Here is a 20,120-nt window from a genome sequence, read left to right as displayed (position 1 = left end):
TTCTGTAGAAATTTACCAAAATCTAAGAACCAAAAATTCAGAATGCCATTTAAATTGTAATTTTTCAGGATGACAATTTGAAAATTTTTGAAAAATCCTCTTTAAATATTTTAAAGAAAACTGGTTTGAGAATTTTTAATTCGAAATTTTGTAAGCATACCATCCTGTATAAAAAAATATTAAGTTCTTAAAAATCATATTTTGCTCTTAATTTCCAGCATTAATAAAAATATCGGCCAATCAATCAATGGAGTATTGGTGAATCTCTACAGAAAACAATTTGTGTACATTTCAATATTTTAGTTTATTTGAAAATCTTATAATATTTTCACTTTTATTAAAATATAATTCTAATTATAAAATAATTGAACAGAAAAAATTAAACTATTGTAGAAAATATTTTTTTATTAGAATATTTTGAATTTGAATTGAACCAAGAAAATGATTTTATATATTAATATTACGCCATTCAATCGTAGAATAAAATTTTCATTTATAAAAAACCGATCAATATTAAATTCCGATCGGAATTCCAATTGGAAAATGCGATTAAAATTAAAGAGCAAAAAAGGGCAAATTTAAAATTCATTTAAATTAATTTAATAGTAAAAACAGACAGAGTTTTCAACTGAGCAATCATATTACAAATTTCCATATAACAATTTTTCCACACAATTTCTAATTTCTAATAATATTTTTATACTAAATTACATCAAATTAAATTTAAATTAATTATAATATTAATTTAATGCAGACAGATGCAAATCGGTACTAAAAAATTATTGAAAATCGGCGAAATTTCAGCAATTAATGGCAAAATTATTAAGATAATATTTTCAGCTCTGCCATGAATATTGCGTTCGTACTTCTGAAATTTTTGGGAAAATTACGAAATGTCATATTGTTAATTTCGAATTACTAAAATTCTGCTCCAATAATAGTAGTATAGCAGAGTAATCATAAATATTAAATTCGTAAGTAAAAATAAATTTCAAATAAGTTTACGAAACAACAATAAAATTAACAATGGCCATTTTATATTTTGAGCTTTTTATGTTTTCTGCTTCCTGAAGAGAAAAACAGCTCTCTGATAGGAGATTAATTTATATTTGATAAATTTTTTCTTACCAAGTGTTTGAAAATATTCAAATGTGAAAAAAAAACCACAAAATCCCCCTTCTAAAAAAATATCCTTTTGGAAAATGAAATTTGTTTACTTAAAACAAATAAAACTGTGAAAATAAAATACTGATTTTAACACTCCAAAAAATAGTGCTGTCATTACTAATTCATAAACTCTACAAAACACTCTATAACACTCTACATCTTAGCTAATTTCTAGGATTCTTTGAGTCCAATTCATTATAATGCTCTTTATGTATGAAATCTGAAGCTGAACATTAAGTACCAAGAGGCTCTTCATAGGAAATTTTTAACTTTTTCCAAAAAATATGCATTACCTGCAATTATTTATTCAATCCATCATAGGCGAGAAATCAGAACAGAACAAATTTTACATTATTTTACAAAATCTAATCTCAAAAAAAATTTTATCAGAGTATTGTTCTCAAAAAATATTTTCTACAGTACGATAAGTCCCAATTAATTTATCACTGTTTTCTCTCTCTCAATATCGAATTCATTTAATTTCAATAATTTTCCATATTTTCAATAATTTCCCTTTGTTTATTAAGGTGGTATATCCTTTATTTAAATTATTAAATAAAATTGTAAATTTAAATTAAAAATAATTATTTTAATTAAAATTTAATTAATATTATTCTTACGGTATCATCATCATTTATAAAACTTTATTAACTTTAAGGAAAATGGAAAAATCTAAAAAAAAAATTAAATTGCATAATAGTTATAATTAGAAATTAAGGACATTTAAAATTAAGTTAAATAATTAAATATTAAAATTAATTACAAAGTAAATTATATGAAATAAAGAAAAAGAGGAACGATAAAAGACAAAGGAAAAATTTATGAAAATTTAAAAAAAAAAAAAAATGTAAAATTATTTTGTAAAATATATTGAAAAAGGATATCAATATAAGAATAAAGACATATTCATTAATGGAAAAATACAAAATTTTATCTTTTCTTTTTTGGAATTAGTTAGAATTATTGCAGATTAGGTAAGTAAATTCATTGAACGGCAATAGTCAACAGATGGCTATAGTCATATCGAATATGAAGGCATATTTTATCACACATTGTCAGACAAAATACTTCGGATGTGGCTATAATTTCAAATATGAGATAAGACACCGTAAGGATTATGATATTAAATTATCGAGAATATCTATACTGAGTACATCACTTCTGAATAATTTTAATCGTATTTCTGTTCGATTATATGATCAATAAACTGTACATCTTATATTGTCTTAGAAGTTTACAAAATTATAAAAATAGAGGCAGAAAATTTTAGATTTTTGATACAACCACTTTTGCGATATTTAAATTTCTGAATTTTACACACAAAATACAATATTTAATCTTAAATTTTCCCAGAAAATAATTTGAAAATTCTCAATACATATTCTAAGATTTATGAAACATGAAGTGCCACACTTTTTTCAAAATTGGATAATGAAAATAAAATGTGAATAATCATAGGATTATTCAGCCTAATTAACAGCCTAATTTTAGTATTTTATAAAGTTGGGTCAAACCAATGGTTTGTATTGTAGCACTTTTCCCTTCAACAAGTGAAAATTCTGCTTTTAAATACAGTCTATGTATACCTATCACACTGTTAAAATTATTTTCATTCATATACAAAACTATTTCTAGGATTGCATATATTTAGGATGAACGATTTATGCAGTCTTTGAAATAAAGCAAAAATTAATATAAAAAGGGGTTAACATAATGCTCGATTTTAAGGGTTAATTGTATGAGTTAAGAAAAATAATTATATTTTTTAATATTATGTAATTTACCGTTAACTTTTTGCGTTTATAGAAATTTGAAAAAGCTTCCGGTTTCGGAAATATAAGGTGTCAAAAATTCAAATTTTACAAATTTCAAGAGGCGATAACTTGAGAGGGGATGGAAATGGAAATAATTTTTCTTCTTAAAAAATTAACTATTTGTTAATGTCTAAAAGCCCTTAAAATTTCAAGCTTCTACAGGGTGGGGTCTAGAAGAAAAATAAAATCAAAAATTTGGAAAAAAATGATTTTATATAACGGTAAATTCGAGCGGCAATTTTGTTTTTCTAAGGTTTATCTATAGTATATCGCGCTAGGGGAAGCAAGCCACTGCCTTTCTGCGTTTGCAAAATTTCAAAAATGCTTATGGTTTCATTGCAACAAGTATGTAGTTAAAAAAGGCCATTTTTTGGGTTTTTGGCGGTATAGCTCCTAAAGGGGGGGAGATATTTTAAATAGACCCATTTTCGATCCTCTAACCAATGCAATATGTTGTTGTATATATTTCAAAATAACCCTGTATACACTTAAAGAGAGCACACATAAAATCACGAATGAAAATATTTCGATTAGGTAATTGAACCTGTTCATTCAAAAATATTTTTCTAAAAAAATCAACTCCATTTAAAATTTTTCTAAATTCTAAAATTTTATTTTCATTTTGAATTTTTCTTCTTTTCAATTCAAATACTATTCACCTTACACAAGATAGGAAACCGTTTCTGTTCTATATTAAGGTTCTTACTAAACCATTATGCATTGGTTTCATTTCAATAGTTTAAGTGTACGATAAAATCTTTTTAAAATACTTTTCTCATCCTTGTAATTTTAGCATCCTTTTTGTGCATCACCAAAAAATCATTATGAAAACAACAAAGAACGTGCAACATTATTGAAGATAACATGACAAAATTTGAATAGAGCATTAATGTTAAAACGATTAATGAACATTATATGAGCGCATAACAACAATATGTGAACATTAAAAATGCACAAAAAATAACAGGGAAGCTGAGTTTTTTGTTTTTGGTAAAACATTCAAGAGGTAAGTTTTCGAATTTTAAATTTTTAGAATTTGGTTTTCTTCTGTATAAATAGGAGAAGTTTAATTGAATTAAATCTTTCCGGAAAATTTAAATTATTGGCAATAATGCGAAAATATTGCATTGGGCAATATCCGCTGAGAATTTTGAACCGCACCGCAGACTATTAAATTAGTCAAATTGCTTGTCAAATAGGTTTTGTCACAAGTTGATTTATAGAGAATTTAATGATCCTTTTCGTGAGACCAGTTTTAGAGTACGCATGTCGGACTTGGTCTCCTCTTCGTAATGTTAATATTGATCGTATTGAAACTATGCAGAGGCGTTTCCTTGGTTTCGCTACTCATGCAGTGGTCACTTCGTAGGATGGTTTTCGATATAGTTTTCATTCATGAACTTGTGGTGGATAACGTGGTTGCTCCGGCTTTATTGAGTCAAGTTTACTGCAGATAGAATCCCTGTAACTGAAAGACTGGTCAAGGTTTTCTTTATTGAAAGTGTTAGATTAATTTATTTAAATGGAAGCAAGAATAATTCTAAATTAAAAGAGTAATTTGTAAGTAACGAGTACATTATTTATTTTAATTCATTTCGTTCTTTTTCCCATTCTGGAGTCGTTTATCTAAATTTTTAGAACTACATATTTTTCTAATTTATTCTATATTATACTTGATTTTCACCATTAAACCAGAAGAAAATTCGATCAAATTTCGTTCAAACAAATTCCATTCGATTAAATGTTCTTTTTGACCCTGTAACAAATATATCAGGAAGAAAATACCTTACGATAACAATTTTCCTTACAAAAGAAAATATTGTCACTCACTTTATCCCATTAAATTACTTTATTTTTTTTTTGGATGAGAACAATGAACACATTATTAGCAGCTAGATTTTTAACGTTCTCATAACAATACGTAATCAAAGAAAATACCGAAAAAAAAACAAAAAAGAGAAAAAATGAATGTTAACAAATTCCTAAAAAGGATGTAATCTTTTTGTTTTTCATCTCTTCTATATATAATAGCTTGTATAATAAATTGGCATACAAATAATGTTATACGTAATCATAAAAGTTGTACTAATTAATGAAGATTTTGAAAAATAAAACTCAATTTTATATAAAGAAGATTGTAACATAAAATTTTTGTGTTCTTACAATCTGTTATACAAATACAATAATATACAAAAATGCTATAAATAATAATGTATTTTTAACTGATATACTGATGTGCTTTAAGTTATCGAACAATAAAAATGACAATAATAACGTACATATGTGTATGAACAATGTTAATGACGCTATAGTGAAAAATCTGTTTCTGATGTTAAAAAATTTATTTTCCTTTGATATTTGACCGTAAATATAAGGTTTTGATAACAAAATGTTTTAATCCTTATTTCGTAATCAATATAGGATCTATGTCAATAATAATTACTATTCGAAAAAAAAATCATGAATTAAAAAATCATTATTTAAGGTTATAAAGCTTCTTGCATGCTATATTAAAGTATTGATTAGGATTCCTAGCAGGTTGTTGTTAAAAAATTAAAGATTTTGGCCTGCTAAATGTGTCGATTTATAAATGCAATTCAGTAGTCTCCATATATCTCCATTCACTATGGTTCTTAAAATATTCCAAAATCAATAAAAATTTTCATTTATTCCGTCGAGATTTTGTATGAAAGAGTCAAAGCTCTAATATTGTATTGTCATTACAAGCCGAGTTCAACACATAGGTAATAGTGAGTATTCTTATCATTGAAATTTACAGCTTTAGAATATTGGCAGAAATGTTAAGCATTAAAGATTTTGAATTGCATGGCAGCTACTATCTATTAAATCATTTCCCTGAGATTTTTTAAGGTATATATCAGAATTATAAATGGATACAAGATTTTGTTCAGTTTTATGGTTGCTAATCGAACTAGTTGTCGAATTCAATTGTATATTTTCATTGGCAATATTTAATTTATTATAGTAAACAGTTCCAAAAATTGACAATCACTATAAAAGAATGTAATTTAGAGTTCTTATTCTATATCGTTGTAATAAAATTATTACAAGAAATCATTTAAATATTATACAAAAATATATTCCAAAAAATTGCATATTCAGAGGCAATATTAATATATCAATTAAAAAACTAGTTTAATTTATGTGTAATTTCCATATAAAAAATTTTTATAGAAATTTAATTACAATTTTTTAAAGAGCTCCCACTTAAATGACTCAATTACAAAAGACCTTGAAAATGTAAAATTTCAGAAGATAATTAAGAAAAACAAGAAAAAAAACTTAATATATAGAAAATATTCAAACACACTACACAGATCTCTTAAACCAATTCATGATTTTAATTGAAAATGATAACAAAATGAGAAAACCTTTTGAGACCCCATAAAAAAAAAAAAAAAACACAATTCGTAATAGATAGTAAACATTCGCACGTGTCCAATCGCTAGATAAAATATATAAATCTAATTATCTCATACTAATTTTCTATATAGAAGACAAGGTAATCAACAATAAATGTCTTAGAAAAAATAAAGACATATACAAGTCCTTTAAATAAAAATTTCATCTTCCCAAATAGAATTTATTGCAAAAAATGAAGAAAAAGAAAAAACAAAATTCTATGATAATCCCACAAAAATAAAAAGAAAATTTTAAAAGATTTTCTTGAAATAAAATTTTCTTCCTTATACTGGTACAAGTATGGTATGGTTTAGTATATACGGAAGGAAATTTTTGTGACGGAACACACACACACACAACACTTAATGCAAAATAAAAAAAAATTTTTTTATTACAATCACATTTTCCATTTTGAGGTAAAAAGTCAATCTCAAAAAAAAAAAGGAAAATTTTTCCCATTTTTCCTATTTTCAATTTTTTCTTTCTCATCCGAAAAATTAGATTAACGCTTTTGCCTATGTTGTCGGGGACAAGAAATGATATTGCAAAATTAAAAATGACTTCCGTTTTTTTTTTTTTTTTTTTTTGGGTTGGGAAAATTGGACGAATAGTCTCAACCATTAAATTAAATTTTTTGTTAACATCAACAAGTTTTGAATATTCTTTCTTCATTTTTATTTCTTTTTCTGGATTCAACCACAATTTACACACATAATATATTTACAGTTTGGATAAATATGTTAATATATTTGTATTATATACAATAACAGATGGATTGGGCGATAAGAGATCTCCCAGTAAGATATTGTGAATAAAGGATATAAAATTTTCCTATCAAAGTAATTTATAAAAATATTAAGTACGCTATTTTAATTCTGTGATAAATATACGAACAGCTTAGATAACAACGGCCCACACTAATTTACTAAGTTGTTTATTATATAACAGTATCTTAACTCGAATTAATAATGGATCGAATTACTGAAATTGTTTAAGTTGTATGACCACTAATCCGAGTTTTATCGTCATTATTTTGAATAAAGAGTTGACGAGAGTTGTCTAAATTGTAAATTTTTAGATTATTGAAAATAAATATGGACAAAGTAATTCCTCCTCTCCAATCAGCTATAGCTTGTTGTAACAAGAGCATTATAACGCCAGTCTCAAACAAATACCCAGATGTATCCTTTAGGGTGTTGAACGAGAGCCCCCAATACTGAGAAAATTCTGCCCAAAGCATCTGCACCTCCTGACGACCATACAAAAGAAAAGTCAAACAGAATATGTATGGCAATTTTTTCATCGTCCCGACAGAATCTACACGATCTATTAGATCCAGAATTCAATGTTGATGTATTTATATTTAATATATGTAAAAATATTACTGGCACTATTTTCTTTTTCTTTTCCCCCACTGAATTTGGACATGTTTTTTTCTGGTATAATTTTCTGACATAATTTTGTGGCTCAAGTCAAAATATTTTTTTTGTTTTTGTATTACAAATATCTGGCATTACTTTTGTCTGTAAAACTAAACTTGTTTCTTAGTATGACAAGGTATAAATTAGATAAATTCATCTTATATTCGCGTAGATCTGCGGTGTTGCGAAAAAATTTGAAAATTTCCCATTAAATACAATAAGATCCTTAATTCAAATACACTAAATCAAGATATCCGAAATTTTATTTTAGAAGAATAATCTTCTCATTCTTAGCTTTAGTGTAAAATTTTTCGAAAGTGAACCATTTCTTTTGATTACTACCAAAAATTTTAATCTACAATCCATATTCCATAAGAATTTCTGCAGAGATGGTGTCATTGTAATTGTACAGAAAATTCTTGTACAATAACAATGACACAAAAGGCTGATTGGGTAAGTTTTCATATGTAATACTTACATAGATCCTTGAATTTAGATTTTATTATCACATTATTGTTGTTTGGTATATCAACTTTATCCAATTTTCCTGTAATGTTTTCATTTTCTTTTTCTTATTCATTTCCCTATTTTTTGTTTAATTTTCTCACTTTCTAAGAAGATGAAAAAACTGTATAGATTTTTTTGTTTATGAAGCGTTTTCTGTTTATTTTGTTGTTGTTCTCGTAACAATAATCACCTTTTTCCATCTTTTGCTCAAATTATAATTTAAGCAAAAGTTAAAGATCATCACTTTTCTATCCAAATGATTTAAATGATTTCATTTGTTTTTCTCTTGGTTCTCATAACTAATGGGGATTTCATATTCTTATATAAACCTTAATAGCAATTATATAAAAGGTTTGCTAAAAAGGATTTACTATAATAGAACTGTAATGAAAAAATTAAAATTATAAAAAAAAAACGCAAAAATTTCGGATTAGAATGTAAAATTCATACTGAAATATAAAATGTGAACAAGGAAATGAGAAGTAGACAACGTCAAAATTTTCATTTTTAGATTTATAAGGTAAGTTATTTTCTATTAAATTGAAAAATAATAAAAAAAAAACTCAATGGAATCCCGATTGCACTCAAATTAATAGAAAAATTTGCATTTAATTGAAAACTTAAAGGATTAAATTAAATTAAATTAATTTTTTCTTTCCAAAATTTCAGCGAACTTAACTTAGCGAATATAAGATTAGCCAATATAATTTTTATTTGAATATAAATATTATAAATGTTTACCCCTAAAAGTATGCAATGTATTCGTAAGGTAAATACGAAACAAAAGTATGCAATGCATTTGTAATGTAAGTGCAATGTAAGTATGCAAAAATCATAGATAGCATGTTTTCAAGTCAACTCTCAGTATAGGATACATGAGGGCTTTACTAATATAACCATCGTCGAGTAATGAATTGCAAAAATATTGAGCGTAAAATATTAATCAATGTAAACCTATTCAAATATGATAATCTAAACAGTAAAAGCAGAAAATTAAATGTAAAATTTTATTGAAAAATACAAAAAAAATTTTTGAAGCAAAATATACATTTAATTTTCATTTAAACCCCATAAGGAACTCAAAATTTCAATAGTACAAAATGTTGCAAACCAAATACCATAATTTCGAATCCTTAACTTTAAAACATTTTGGAAATTATGAAAATGAAAGGAAACACAAACCATCCACACAAAAATCTATTATTAATAATAATTGAAAAATTTTCTGCATCTGTGGTAGCTAATCTAAAATCAAATGAAAAATAAAAAGAAAAAGATAAAATAAAAAATAATTTATCACAAAATTTAGTTCACACAATTTACTTACATTTTAATGCAATTTCATTTTCCAAATTCGTATTTTACCTCTTTATTATTTCCGACTTATCCTTCCTATCCAAAATAATTACAATATAAATTCAAATGAACTGAAAATTTATACACTCTATAAGAAAACACCAATACTACTCTACATATACGAGTAGATATATAAATATAGTAGTGGTAATAAAAATAGAAATTTATAATTATTTGCTTAACACAATATTTCTACAACAGAGGGGAAAACAATTTTCACTGTAAATAATTCAAAATTTCTGTTAATGGTTTAATACAAGAGCATCGTTGAAAACTTAAAGAGAAGAGAGTGGGTTGAGAATGAGACAGAGAGAGGCAGAGGAAGACAGAGTGAATTTATTAACACGAAAACAGCAAATTATACTTAATATCCTTTAAGAGAATTTATAGAAGGTGTTATAGGTACCATAGATCCGGTTAATTTTTTATCAATGATAATAAATATTAGATTGTGTTATAATTATTATAAAAATAATATAACAAAAATTATGATAAGGCGGTAATTTGTATATTTTGTTGAATGTTATTAAAATTAGATTCTTTAATAAATTTAAAAATATTTTCATTTTAAGAGGAAATTAAATTATTATTTGGAATTCTGATAAAATCTGTTATAAAATTGGAGTGATAAAATTTTGAATATGCCACACAAATTAAATTATACAGTTAAATAATTTTGAAAATTTTTGAAAATTTTATTTATAAAAAAACTAAAAAATTGGTAAGGATTCAACCATTCTATACTCTTATAATTTAAAGTTTTCGAATTATTATTAAAAATAATCGAAATTTTAAAATATTTACACTTGTCCGCTCTATAATAGGAGAAGTCTAGTCTGTTATTTTCATCAATGAGAGAGAAGATTCGAAATAGGCAAATTTTAAATATAAACAATATTTCACAAAGAAAATACCAAGCTCTGTAAATTACTGTAAAATTTTTTTCGTTTGGCAACATATCATTATTGTATTTTAATTTGCATAATTTTAGGAGGAGTTTGTTTGAATTTTAGAGTTTCCATACTTTTAGGAGAAACTCTATGGCGATTAACTTCGACAACTATGTAGTTTAATATCATTTGGCATTAAAATTAGAGGCGTTTTACATTTTCATAATTTTTACTATTCGGAAAATATTCAAAATGGCCGGTTATACTCGTAAGCTGTTAACACTCCTTTACAAAGCATAAAATAGTCTCAAAAAATGAAAAAAATAAATTTTTTAATATTATCAATTTTTTCACAAAAAAAAAATTTTTCTTTTTTTTTTTTTACTTTACAATTCTTCAGAATATTCTTTAATCATTTCATCAACATAATGATTCCATCTTGCTTCCCACATTGTTTCAGCACTATACAAATCCATATCTTTTAATGTACTATATTTTAATGAATTTATTGCTAATTTTTTTAAAAATCTTAAATCACTATGTGCCGATGATAGACCCATAAATGCAATATAAAAATCATGTGATAATGGTTTTGCATTCCAAAATGATGGATCATCTGATGATACAACAACTGGATAATTATCAGAAAATAAATGTGATGCTGGATGATTACGATTATCATTTACTAATTTTAATACTTGATTTGATATTGCATTTATTTCAATTGCAATATCACGTTTTTTAATTTCTTCCATTACTTTTGGATGTTTTAATATTGCATAACCATGACCGATACGTTTTGTACCCAATAATATTGCATCAATTAAATTTTCATCAGTATCCATACCATTCCAATTTGTTTCACCAGCATGAAAAAAGAAATCAATATCTAAATTACTTTGTTGTAAATCCAATAATGATTGTATATAATCTTTAAGTGGATTGCCTAAATCCTCTTGGGCAACCAAATCAAAACCAGCAATAAAATTTGGAAATTTTTCCTAAAAATAGAATATATATATATACATTATCATGTTAGTATTTATTATAATACATACTTATAATATTATATTGAGTCTTATATAAAACTGGATGATGAAAATAAAAATAAATAAAATATTATTATGTACAAAAATAGTGATATTGAATGGTGATAGCATTATAGATGAAGGAGAAAATATATATAAATCCAAGATAATCCTGATGAATATTGAAAAAGTAATAAATTATATTGAGAGGGTATTTTTCCATATATAATATTTTGTGCACATGCAGAATAGTGTTCAAGAGCAAATTCAAAAAATATTTATATTAAAAAATTCCCTATAAGATTTTAGTGTGATCGTTTCACTTGACATTAACACTCTCGGTGGTATTTAGGGAAAATAATATATCAAAGTAGTTCTAATTACTAGGCCTATCTAAAACTTATGCTTAAAGCTGAATGCAGCAATTCTTGCTAAAATGAATATGTATTCAAAAATACTGTTGATTTATTGATTTATTGTGGAACTAGCAGAATTCTTGTAATATTTTGAAGTATTCAGCTAAATCAACACCATTTTAACATTGATAATGTACCAGCACTGTAATGTTACCATATTAGAATATTAATTTGGCATAAAATACCTAAATTGATTATTTAATACTATGGTTCAAATTAATAAAATAATAAAACTGAAGTACAACTCGATCATCAAATTGCTTAATACTTAATTAGATTGCTGAATTATATTTTGAGTGGTAATTTCTAAATTCATAGTGCTTTGAGGGCCTTGTGCTTATTATGTAGGGTAACCTTATACGGAGTTTCGGGTTATAGTAATGTCAAGGGGAACGAGGTGGTAGACAAACTGCCGAGATTGAGGACAGCGGCCGAAACTGCGGCAATGGACTAGATGGTCGATATCAAAACATCGGAGTGGTGGAGGATTTGTATCGTGTGTTATGTTGGTGGCCCGCTCAGATGCAGAGAAGGGAACGCTTTTTGGGAGGATATCGGTTCGCCGGATCGAATATTACTAAAATTTGAATATTATATGCGATTCGAGATTATTATTTTTAAATACTGAATTTTTGTAATAATTACTGGATAGGTTCTTATTTTCCAATTATAGATACCAACTTAAATGTTACTTAAATATTATAAATTTTACACAATTCAGCTTAGTAGCGTTAGTTGCTGAATTATATAGAAACACATTATCTTTAACTGGAATCAACTTTAATACTAGAAATTCACAGCAAATTATTGTTATAATTTATTAACATTACATTATTGAATTATGTACTTATCGGTTTCGAAATTTTGCTCATTTAGTAATGTTCTAATTTGGTCAGTCGATAATAGAGGCATTCGAAATGTAGATATGCAGAGGAATGTTCAAAATATTATGGATTGAAAATGTATCCAATAATGAGGTTGTGCGAAGACTTACATCAAATTGGCGGGTACCAACGAACATTAAGCACAGAAAAATAGCGTACTTTGGAACTATAATGTGGGGCATGAAATATGAACTTCTACAACTCGTAGTGGAAAAAATCGAAAATAAAAAAGGAATTGGTAGAAAATAGATGTCATGGCTGCGCAACATCAGGTCTTGAACGGGTAAATCAAATTTCGGTGACTTGGTGCATTTAGCAATTGACCGAGTGGAATACAAAAATATGGTAACCAGCGTATTATGAAAACAGATATTATAACCGCTAACATCAAGTAATGGATAGGCAGTACAAGAAGAAGAAGAAGAAGAAGAATATTTTCATTACTTTCTAAGACGGACACTAGCATAACATATGACCTACTTACAACTCGTTAAAATTTAAGGCATTACAACTATTTCAATATTAATTTATACTATAATATTGCCAAATATTTATTTTGCATATATGTAGAGGAATATCTGAAAGTCCAAAATAAATAAAGTTATTTCTTCTGTAACCACAATTTTTTTTTTACCTTGGAAATTTTAATTTTTTTGACAAATCCTAAATAAACGGATTTAGAATGTGACAAAATACAATAATAGCCAGAAAATTCAGCATAAATGTGGTATTTGATTGTTAGTTTGATTTTATTTAATAATAGGATGAAAAAAAAAATGTTGGTTTTATTCGCCAAAAATAAAATTCAGTACCAATTTTACGTTTCTTAATGGTTATTTTTTCAAAATTTTGTTTTAGGATTTTAATAAACCTATACACATATGAATGAATATACTGTATAATATACAAACTTGTATACATATAAAAATGATAATATAACAATTGAATACTCGTAGAGAACACCTACACTGTTTTAATATAGAGAAATGATATGTGATTTTTGATTTTTTCTAAAAATAAAATAAAAAATATTTAATAATAATATACATGAAAATTAAATCAAGGATATGATTGAATAGAATCTTTTTTCTATATAGCGTAACAGGTACAATTATTGACACTCTAAAAATTCAATAGAATTATTGACACCACGCGCATTGGCTTTTCGTTTATTTATAGGGCTTTTCGAGTATTTCAAATTATTAATCAGAACAATATTAATTATGGATTCTAATTATTTGATATTTTCTTCATTCTTTGTTTATTATATAATAAATTTAAATTAATTGGTAGGCCTTTAAATTTTAAAAAATAAAAAAAGGAATATTACAGAATTTATTTAAGGCAAAAAATAGTGAAAATCATTAAGAACTTCAACAAGTATCTTTAGAAATATTTGAGGCCCATGCCTCATATTTTTATTCAAATTGTTGAATTTTTTGAATAAATAAATTTCCAATTTTATACTTATGAGGTAAAAATTAAAAAAAATTATTAAATAGTTATAAAATGGGGGTGTCAATAATTGGTGGAATTTTTAATGAATTCCTGTTATTGAAATGGGGTGTCAATTCCTTTATATTAGGATAATGTACAATCATTGACACCAGAAAAAAAGTTTGCATATTTTGCAAATATTTTAAAAGTTAACTTCGTAAAGGAAAGAGCTACTAACGCTGACACGCTTCTTTAGTAAATTAAAATATATAATTGTTAAAAATTGTAATAACCCCAATATTTGAGAACATATAGAGCACATGCATGCATAATCGTATTTTATAGTTTGTTCAAAATTTCGCCCGTAATAGGGTTTTGCAAGAATTTATGTAAGAATTACTTGTTATACATATAGCCATTATTTAGTAATTATGTAGTAGTATGTTTGATCTTATATCGGTGATTACATAGCAACTTTTGGGTCAGGGCATTTAAAATTAAATTCTCATTCCACATTTTCTTTTTGTGAATTGAGTTTTGGAAAATTTTGGAAAAAAAGTCTTACATATGCGTAAAATTATTATATCACTTCCATACAGATAAAAATAATGTTGCATACCTTCTTGTCCTAGTTGTATAAAATAGCTACAAACGAGCGAATTAGTTTTCAAATGTGATATTTTTTATATTCTCATAAAAATATGTTAATAATTGTACATTTATAAGATGTCAGTAACTATATTTGGGTGTCAATAATTGTACCATTAAGCCACGTCATTAGTTGTAATAGGGTGTCAATAATTGCACTTTTAAAATTTAATTTTTAATATTTGATAAATTTTGGCATATAATTTTGAAAGAGAAATATTCAATTTATATTTTACCATTGCCCAAATTTTTATAATTCTGTATAGAAAAGTTTTATGAGAAATACCGTTTAAGAGTGCCAATAATTGTACCCGGTACATTAAAACACTCAAAAATCAAAAAATAAAAAAAAATCTGTGTTATCCCCGCATAGCTACGAGTAGATATATCGAAATTATTGGAAAAAATTTTTCTAAAAACAGATTTTTGCTTTTGTTTTTTTAAATTAAAAATAAATATTCAATTTAGAATCAAAAAAAAAATTTTATATATTGTGGGTAATAGAATATAGAATATGGAAAATATAAATAAATAAAAATAAAAAATATTTTCAATAATAAATTTCTCAGTCGTATTCATTGACCCATTTTCCGAAAAAACAAAAAAAATTCATAGAAATTTGTGTTTGTGAGTAACAACACTGTCTAATTTGAGTTTGGTAAAATTTTGTTTTTTCTAAATTAGAATTTTTTATAGTCTAGTTTATTTACTGTTGAATTCTAGTTAGTGATCCTTAAAAATTTCCGAAAATTTTGAACAATACTGTAAGTGCAATTAAAACTTTTATCAAAAATTAAAATATTTATTCCGAAACTGAGCCTCACAATTTTTTTCTGAAAATTCATTTGAATTTAAATTTATTTTTATAATTTTATCTTAATCTTAGCAAGACTGGATGCTAATTTAGTTACAAATTGCAAGAATCTACTTTTCTTTTTTATTAAAATTAAATTTTGAACTCAACTATAAAAATATTTTTTTAAGACTTTGACAGTTTTCCCTTTAAACCACAGAAACCAAATCTAATGTTGAAATATAAATTTCTTACTGAATTTTAAGCCCTATGCAAAATCACAATATGAAAATATTAAAATTTCTTTTGAATTTCAAAATTAAAATTGAATTTCCTTTGGAAATCTCTTTTAAATTTTCCTTACAAATAACCTTTAAATCTTAATAATTATTTCTCTTACCTTAAATTTCTTAACTGATTCCATATAATTATTAAATGTTTCATTATCAACACGACGATATGGTGCAAATATAAATTTAGCTCCACTAAAATCAGGATAATCCAATTTAAAACGTTCCAATGTTTTATTATAAATTTCCAATGTATTCATTTGATCATGTTCATTACCATCTAAATCATAAAGCTATAATGAAATTTTTTTTAAACAATAATTCTTAATAATAACAAAAAAAATGCAGTCAAAATATGAATAATTGACAATGAATGATTAAAATTAGCACCTCTAAAAGTAGATAATTTCAATTAATTTTTGGTTTTCTTCTTTATATTGAATTTCTTTTTTTTCTGAATCATCAATAATCGAATCACTAATTCAAGGATATTTTTTTTATTATAATTAAATTTAATCATAAAATATTAATAAAATTTTAAGTCAGTCATTCCCTTAAATTATTGTAAGTCTAATCTCACATAACAATAATCTCAACAGATACATGTTTCAATAATTTTCGGAGTAATTTGAAACATGAAAACTAAATGAGACGAAAACTCATTCACAAGAGTATCCGAACTACTATTTTCATGTTTTTCATATTTTAAATGGTTGGGAAATTTAAATTAATTATTTTTGGCGAGATATCAGTCTGTCCATCTTTCGGTCTGTATGTGAATTCGTATATCATAATTAAATACGAGTTAAGCTAAACCATTTTTTGTTAAAATATATATCTGAACTAGCTTTGATTGTCACTCATTAATTAAATTTTGTCATATATCAGAATCAATTATTTCATACAGGTTTGGAAAATATTATACACAGGTTTGAAAATATGAAAGCAAAATATTTAAAATTTGGCAGTAGTTTTCAGATATTTTAAAAATTTATTATAGCATTTTAATATATAAAATGAAAATAATAACGAAATTGAATGCATAGAAAATAAAAACTTTAAAAAATTGAGTAAATTCTTGAATTAAAAGAATATACATTTGTTAAGGATATGACATTGCCTTTGCAATTCTAAGCAATTATGCAGGCTTCCTTCACGCTCATCTGTTATTCGGTAATTAATTAAAAATTTTCAATTATAAATTCATTCTTTTATTGCTCGTCCTTTTGAGATTCACTATTCTCTTATTAAAATTCACTAATTATTAAAAAATCTGCGAAATTTTCCTTCGAAATCATATAAAATTTAAAATTCAATATCAATTTTAAAATTATCTTCTTTTAGAAATAAAATATTTAAAAAATGCAAAAACTAATTATAAATTAATTAAAAATATTTTATATATAAAACATACCTTCGGTAATAAACCTCTAAATTCAATATATTGTACATTATCATTATAAAATTCCAATAATGATGTATAAAAATAATCTTCCCATACTGGTTCATATAAAACAATACCATCAAGTGTTAAAAATATATTCATAAATTTTTGCCATACATCATTAATATCCTTATAATCAGTAGCCGGATTATCAGTAAATAATGTAAAATGTTTATATAGAAAATCATTAAATATTTTTGGATCATAATTCTTTTTAATATCATTTAATAATTTCCAATCATTAAAATTATCCAATTTTTTTGGTTTTTCTTTTGAAAATAAAAATCGAATATGTTTTATATCTGATATTGATGTTACTGTTTCTGTTACAGTATCTGTTACAGTGTCTGTTACTATTTCTGGTGTTGCTGTTGTTGTTGTTTCAATATCATCTTCATCAATTTTCTTATCATCTTCAATATTAATTCCATCAAGAATTGTTGTTGTTGTTGTATTATCACAATACCATAATATATCTGAATAATTATTATTATTTAATATATTATTAATAACATAATCAATGCTAGCCATTGCTGTATCATGTGCATGTAAAACAGCACCTTTTGGCATTTTTTCAATAATATGAAATAATGTTGAATTTGTTATATTATTAACAACTTCAAAAAAATGTCTTGATGCCTTAAATTCATATGGATTTTTAAAACCATCATTAAATTCTTTTTCTTTTAATTTCATTATTATTTCATTTAATTTGATTTCATTATCATTTAATATTAAATCATTACCTAAATAACGTAATGATTCATTATTTAAAAATTCTTCACGTTGTTTAAAATAATCATCGATATTTGTTATTTTTAATATTGTTGTACTATTATCATTATTATTTTCATTATTATCATTATTATTATCATTATTAATATTATTATTTGTATTTTCTGAATATCTTGTTATTGTAATTGGTGTACTTGTATATGATCTTGGATGACCAATAACTAATTGATTTATTAACAAATTAATTAATAAATATATTATTAAAAATATATAACTACCTGTATTAATTTTATTGCCCATATTAATTATTATTCAATGCATTTATTTTTTTTCAAATTAATAATTTTTATATTTTATTTTGCTTTTTATAAAAATATAAAATTACAATTTTTTATTTTCGTATTTTTTATTTCGTATTAAATAAATTAATTAATTTTTATTTAAATTGTTATTTTAAATTTTAATTATGTTTTAAATCACTAATATCGTTTTTTTTTTTATTTAATAAATATTAATGTTAAAATTACATTTTATGGATAATTCCAAAGGATATGGTAATGTAGGTAGGATATATATGTAGAATGTAAAAAATCTGAAATGTAAAAATAAAATTTAAAAATTTAAAATATAAAAATATTTATTTGGTAATTTTAATTTAATTTAAATGGAATTAAGTTACATTACACTTGCTTTAGTTTTGAAAAAGTGGTAGAGAATAGTGTCTTTGGGGCGAATTACTACTCAAATTAAAATAAATTAGACAATCAACTTGATAGGTTCAAAATGTTCTCCTGAGCTTAAAATAATATGATTTTTGTCATTCTTATTGCAAAAATTCTATTGGTTCTCATTTACTAATTCTATTTTGTACTAATTTTTTATGTTTTTTTTGTAAAAAAATTCGAGTTTTTTACATTTTTGAAATGCAGTACAGAGTTCTTTGCGTTTTTCATGCAAAATATAAGTTTTTGACATTTTTCAGGTAAAATATAAAGTTGTTTACGTTTTTCATGTAAGATATATGGTTGTTGACATTTCTCATACAAAATACATAATTGTTTACGTTTTTCATATAAGATACAGGATTGTTTACATTTTTCAAGCAAAATACACAGTTGTTTACGTTTTTCATGCAAAATATAGAGTTGTTTACGTTTTTAGTGTAAGATACAGGGCTGTTTTCGTTTTCAAGCAAAATACAGAGCTGTTTACGTTTTTCCAGCAAAATACAGAGTTTTTTACGTTTTTTATGCAAAATAGAAAGTTCTTTACGTTTTTCATGTAAGATACAGAATTGTTTATGTTTTCCATGTAAAACACAGCGTTTTTTACATTTTTCATGTAAAATACAGATTCTAAATTTTCTTAAGAAAACATAAGGAACATTATTTATATATATTATTATTAATATTTTTAATAATATTATTTCCGAAAAAGGCAAATTTTTTTAGTTTTTCGCGGAAAATGTCTAAGTCTTAAAACTAAATACAAATATTCAGTTAACAATAATATTAATTTTAATTACACAACCATTTAAAATTTTAATACACAACATTATATTATACCTTATAAAATTAAATCAAAAATTTATTATATTTCATTACAATTTTATTAACACTTACAAATGTTACATTATGCACTACATAAATTTTAACACATTCTATATAACAACGCTAATTGCTGAAATGCATTCTCAATATATTGACTAAATTGTAAAGTCAGTATTTAAATACTGCACTTTGTAATATTAAGTTCGTAAATATGCTGTAGAGATTTTAAAATTAATTTAGTTGAAAATATTAAACAAGATATATTTATATGAGCTCATAGTATATGTAGGTTTCTTAATCGGATTAAAATGCCGTCA

At 24.6% G+C, this 20,120-nt stretch overlaps 1 protein-coding gene across 1 annotated transcript; it reads right to left on the bottom strand.

Annotated features, from left to right (window-relative positions):
* Positions 1 to 10,912: 10,912 nt before the first annotated feature.
* On the bottom strand, positions 10,913 to 18,845 carry LOC129609096 (adenosine deaminase 2-like). The gene is made up of 3 exons (XM_055520962.1): positions 17,489 to 18,845; positions 16,185 to 16,367; positions 10,913 to 11,579 (listed from the first exon to the last, which is right to left on the bottom strand). Exons 1-3 carry the CDS (start codon positions 18,551 to 18,553, stop codon positions 10,965 to 10,967), a joined length of 1,863 nt encoding a protein of 620 aa, XP_055376937.1. The 5' UTR covers positions 18,554 to 18,845; the 3' UTR covers positions 10,913 to 10,964.
* Between the last annotated feature and the right edge of the window lie 1,275 nt (positions 18,846 to 20,120).

This window comes from Condylostylus longicornis, unplaced genomic scaffold, assembly GCF_029603195.1.
Source record: "Condylostylus longicornis isolate FDR11 unplaced genomic scaffold, ASM2960319v2 ptg000038l, whole genome shotgun sequence".
Classification (NCBI taxonomy): domain Eukaryota; kingdom Metazoa; phylum Arthropoda; class Insecta; order Diptera; family Dolichopodidae; genus Condylostylus; species Condylostylus longicornis.
The sequence above is the reverse complement of the archived record's forward strand: the minus strand, read 5'-3'. Positions and strand labels throughout refer to the sequence as shown.

Coding starts and splice junctions, on each gene's coding strand:
- LOC129609096 (XM_055520962.1), bottom strand. CDS start 18,553: ATGGGCAATAAAATTAATACAGGTAGTTATATATTTTTAATAATATAT. Junction 16,368..17,488: donor TTAGAGGTTTATTACCGAAG/GTATGTTTTATA, acceptor ATTTCATTATAG/CTTTATGATTTAGATGGTAA. Junction 11,580..16,184: donor AATCAGTTAAGAAATTTAAG/GTAAGAGAAATA, acceptor TTCTATTTTTAG/GAAAAATTTCCAAATTTTAT.